This window comes from Teleopsis dalmanni, chromosome X, assembly GCF_002237135.1.
Source record: "Teleopsis dalmanni isolate 2A chromosome X, ASM223713v2, whole genome shotgun sequence".
Classification (NCBI taxonomy): domain Eukaryota; kingdom Metazoa; phylum Arthropoda; class Insecta; order Diptera; family Diopsidae; genus Teleopsis; species Teleopsis dalmanni.
In genome coordinates this window covers 15,674,231-15,678,765 of record NC_051848.1, presented here as the reverse complement: position 1 = coordinate 15,678,765, position 4,535 = coordinate 15,674,231, and the positions used below count along the sequence as shown (strand labels likewise).

Genomic DNA, 4,535 nt, shown 5'->3' with positions numbered 1-4,535 from the left:
CGCAATGCGTAAGTAATTGGTCACGACTTGTTAGAAATCAAAGATAGTAGTATAGGCATACCAATTACTTCAAATTGTTGAGACATAAAAGGCTGAAAAAAATTCGACGATTTAAATATAACTTCTACTAATAGCGCCCCACTACTGTCTATCTGAATAGCTACTATACTTTAAGACGTGATCGTTACGCTTTTTTAATTTAATTAATTAATAGTGCCACAAAGTATATATAGCATAAAACTAGATATCGTCCAAATCAAAATCATTTACTTCATGTTGCATAAAGTCAGCGGTCATGATTCTCTAGCATTCTCAGTAGTATTGCCATTTTTATTTTCAAAAAGTAAACTTAAATCACACCTCTAGACCACAAATCACACCACACTGATAGTTTTTGTTTATCTAAAAATGTTTCCAGAACAGTATCTTCATTGTTAAAGATATTATGGATATTAAAATATGGTTATGGATAGCTGCTCTAAAATTCAATTCATTCGGTTCAAGCTCTTGTTCAAGGCTCAGTTATTCGGTACGTACCGTAAGAACATAAGCGTACTTAACCCAAAGTGAAATGCACAAGCATGCACACCTGTGTATTTGATAGGAACGAAATAAACAAAGTTCGCCGCTTTTGGTTATTTCGTTCCTATCCATTACAGAGGTATGGTTGGTTGTGCATTTCGGTTTGGGTTAAGTTCGCTTATGTTCTTACGATACGTACGAATTTCTTAGGACCGACGTCAAATTGTTCATCCACTCTTTGGTTCTCAGGACTCCGATCCCCATGAACATTACGAAACAACACGAAACACGTATGTCAAGTTTAACCAGAGAGAAATGTTCAAGTATATAATCACATGTTGAAGCTTTAAAATTGTTCACACTATTTCAATGACTTGGCAACTCTATTTTTGAGTCTGATAAAGGGCTATGTTGTAGAGTGCTCCGCAATGAAATAGTAAATATCGTATTTTAATTCGATTACACACGTCGGCGTGAAACGATTGGTTACTGTTAAAAAGCCACAAGTCAAGATAAGCGATAACATTAATAAGGGAATATAAGTAGCAAAAATTATTCAAGTACATAAGTAAACACATATCAGGTTTTTTCAAATTCTTATATCAAGTTTTTAAATTGATATAGAGATATACAATGGCCAACTTTCGTATGGGACCAGACACGCATGTTGTACCTATGACACTATTTCGCAATAATCGAAATAAGCTTGCTTCAGTTCTACGTGAGAGTTCCGGTATAAGAGCCAAAACAAGTTATGTACTTTTGAAAGGTGGGAAGGAAGTTAGCTTCAATGATACAGATGTTAATTATCCGTTCCGTCAAGAGTAGGTAACTTATTTGTTAATATCACTGGAGATGGTTGAATTTTTTTTATTTATTAGATCATACTTTCAATATTTATTTGGTGTAAAGGAACCGAACTGCTATGGCGTTTTACATGTCGAAAGTGGTAAATCAACTTTATTTGTACCTCGACTGGTTGAGGAGTATGCAACATGGTTTGGTCGGTTGCGCTCACTGGATGAGTTTAAAGCTATGTATGAGACTGATGAAGTGCTTTATGTGGACCAATTAAAAATGTTCTTTGAAAAAGCATCACCAACTGTATTATTAACGCTAAGCGGCAGGAATTCAGATAGTGAATTGGATTCAAAACCTGCTTATTTCCCTGGCATTGAGAAGTTCAAAATTGATGAAGAGTTTTTGTATCCAATAATCGCTGAGTGTCGCGTTGTCAAGTCTGCTGAAGAAATTGAAGTCCTACGTTATGTTGCGAAAATATCATCAGAAGCACACATAAAAGTCATGCAGTTTATGCGACCAGGAAGACGAGAATACGAAGGCGAATCCGTTTTTCTGCATCACTGTTACGCAGTAGGGGGTTGCCGTCATACTTCGTACACTTGTATTTGCGCCAGTGGTGTTAATACCGCTATACTGCATTATGGCCACGCTGCTGCTCCAAATGATCGCATTACAAAGGATGGTGATATGTGCCTGTTTGATATGGGGGCTAACTACTGTGGCTATGCAGCAGATATAACTTGTAGTTTTCCAGTAAATGGTAAGTTTACTGAAGATCAAAAATTCATATACAATGCTGTGCTGGCTGCACGCAACGCGGTGTTGACGAAGGCCCGTGATGGTGTTTGCTGGGTTGATATGCATAAACTAGCAAATCGTGTTATGTTGACGCATCTTAAAGCGGGTGGCATGCTTAAAGGTGATGTTAATGACATGTTAGATGCTGGCTTAGCGGGGATATTTCAACCATATGGACTTGGGCATTTATTGGGACTAGATGTACATGATGTGGGCGGCTATATAAAGGGACAACCCAAGCGACCGTCGGAGCCATGGTTAAAATGCTTGCGCTTTGCACGTCTACTTAAAGCCGGTATGTACTTAGCAGTAGAGCCTGGTTGCTATTTTGTGGGCTGGTTAATGGATCGTGCTACAGCCGAGCCAGCACTTAGTCAATTCCTTAACGTTCAAATGTTTGAACGTTTCCGTGATTTCGGTGGAATTTGCATTGAAGATAATATTTTAATAACTATGGATGGCTGTGAAAATTTCGCTGTTTTACCGCGGACAGTGGAAGAAATTGAAAAAGTTATGGCCGGATGAGAACAATGCTTAATTTAGTTTGTGTTAATATATCGCATAAATATTATCTTTGATTTATAATCTTTCTTCCTTTCTCGTTAAAATTTTTATAATTTATATGTTGTGTGTCATATTATAAATATTACAAATATCGCTAATGTTACTAAGCATTTTGAAATTGCGATGAAGTGGTTTGCAATATATAAGATACCCATAATATTTACTTAAAAATACTTACAAATTAAAGCAATCAAACTGATAATGCATAGAGCTTCACCATAAAAAACTACTCAACGTTATGCGAATGGATTCACATTTCAATATTGGATGCAAGTAGACTTTGAATTATCGGAAAAGCGATCAAAACACTACTTTGCTACAGAAGACCTATGAGATCAGTTCAAAATCTATGAACAGTTTTTTTCTTCTGTAGATCAATTTAAACTACAAACATCTCTCCATTTCTCTTTCTCTTTTTGTTGAGAAAATTTTACTCGTAATACTCATGCAGTTAGATAATAAAAATAAGTCGGTCGGTTAATGCTGAAGACGTAGTGTTTCATACGTAAAATGTGAATATTGAAAGACTATAAAATATTATAGTCAAATATCGTGCTATCTTGATTATTTTGATTGATGTCTTCGTGATACTCAGTGTATTGGCTTGAATAAATGCTTCGATGACATTTTGTAGTTATTAAAAAATATGTTTAATCTGTTGAACATAATAAGTATTAATATGGTAAACCATATATAATTATAAATTCTACTCAAATATGGAAAAATTGTAACACCGACACTGTAATACCGAACGTAATGCTTATTTCCTGACATCGAATTGAGAGGAACTTGTCTCAACATATTTATACTAAAAACAAGTTTTCAGACAAGAAGACATCTTGTTTTGCGACTCCTAATAAATAAAATAAAAGTCTAATTATTTTTATATCCACTTCTAGAATGTTTATTCTATATGTTATGTATACAATATACCTTAAACTCTGTAAAAACATAAGATTTAGTGTTGCTATTAAAATACTCCAAAATTCTTGTGGACTATTTGGTAGAAGTAGTGTGAATGACTTTGACTCTTTCTCAAAATACATTTTATTCATCGTAAAAAAAAAATTCTTCTGAAATGGAAAAACGCTGCACTTCTCCAAATCAGTTCAACACATAAAGTGGTTGGTAATAAAAATCTGATTTTTAATCAGACTCTAGAAATACAGCAACTGTTTGGATCGACAATATTCCATCCTATTCTACAACAAAAACATAGTTCTTCTACACAATGCTTTGACCGACAAATTTCACATAGGAAACTGTTTAAAATTTCTAAAAAGTATTGTCCATGAATGGTTTGGCTCGATGGAATAAAATGTCTGCGGGTAATGCCCTTGAAAAGTTTACACTTCCATGAAGATGTGTTCCAATGGGAACACGTTGTATTAAAACATTCAATATCGAAAAGCAGTTTTGATGATGTCTCTGCAATATTAAGTTATAAGCACACAATATTTGGTGGTCAATCGATTTGTGCGGAATAAGCTACCCATACATACCGAGTATCTACTCTCAACAAATTTTTAAATCAGAACGCGAATATACTATCATTTAGAGTTAGAATTATTTAAAATTAATTTTAAAACGTAAGCATTTGTGAAAACCTTTTTGAATCGTTGGCTTTAATTTTTCCTAAGAGGTTTAGTACCTTCAATAAAGCTGTCTACTGCTGCTCATTCATCCAATTTTGCTGCCTTTGTAGGTGGCTACTTTTCTTCTCAGTTTCATTATTAGAAATGAAGCAGAAAAATTGTGATATTGGAAATAAAGTCGTTCACAGTTTTGTGTTCATCAAAAATAATTGAATAAAGTAAAAAGTATATATAGTATTCGAGCAATTGTTG

The 4,535-nt window shown here is 34.4% G+C and overlaps 1 protein-coding gene across 1 annotated transcript; it reads left to right on the top strand.

Annotated features, from left to right (window-relative positions):
- Positions 1-990: 990 nt before the first annotated feature.
- On the top strand, positions 991-2,695 carry LOC119689563 (xaa-Pro dipeptidase-like). Its single transcript, XM_038104421.1, has 3 exons — positions 991-1,082; positions 1,147-1,346; positions 1,404-2,695. The coding sequence occupies exons 2-3, from the start codon at positions 1,156-1,158 to the stop codon at positions 2,647-2,649; spliced, it is 1,437 nt and encodes a 478-aa protein (XP_037960349.1). The 5' UTR covers positions 991-1,082; positions 1,147-1,155; the 3' UTR covers positions 2,650-2,695.
- The last annotated feature ends 1,840 nt before the right edge of the window (positions 2,696-4,535 follow it).

Excerpts from the sequence above, each read along its gene's own strand:
- LOC119689563 (XM_038104421.1), top strand. The coding sequence starts at position 1,156 with ATGGCCAACTTTCGTATGGGACCAGACACGCATGTTGTACCTATGACA. Across the intron at positions 1,347-1,403 it reads AATTATCCGTTCCGTCAAGA|ATCATACTTTCAATATTTAT; the intron begins GTAGGTAACTTA and ends TTTATTTATTAG.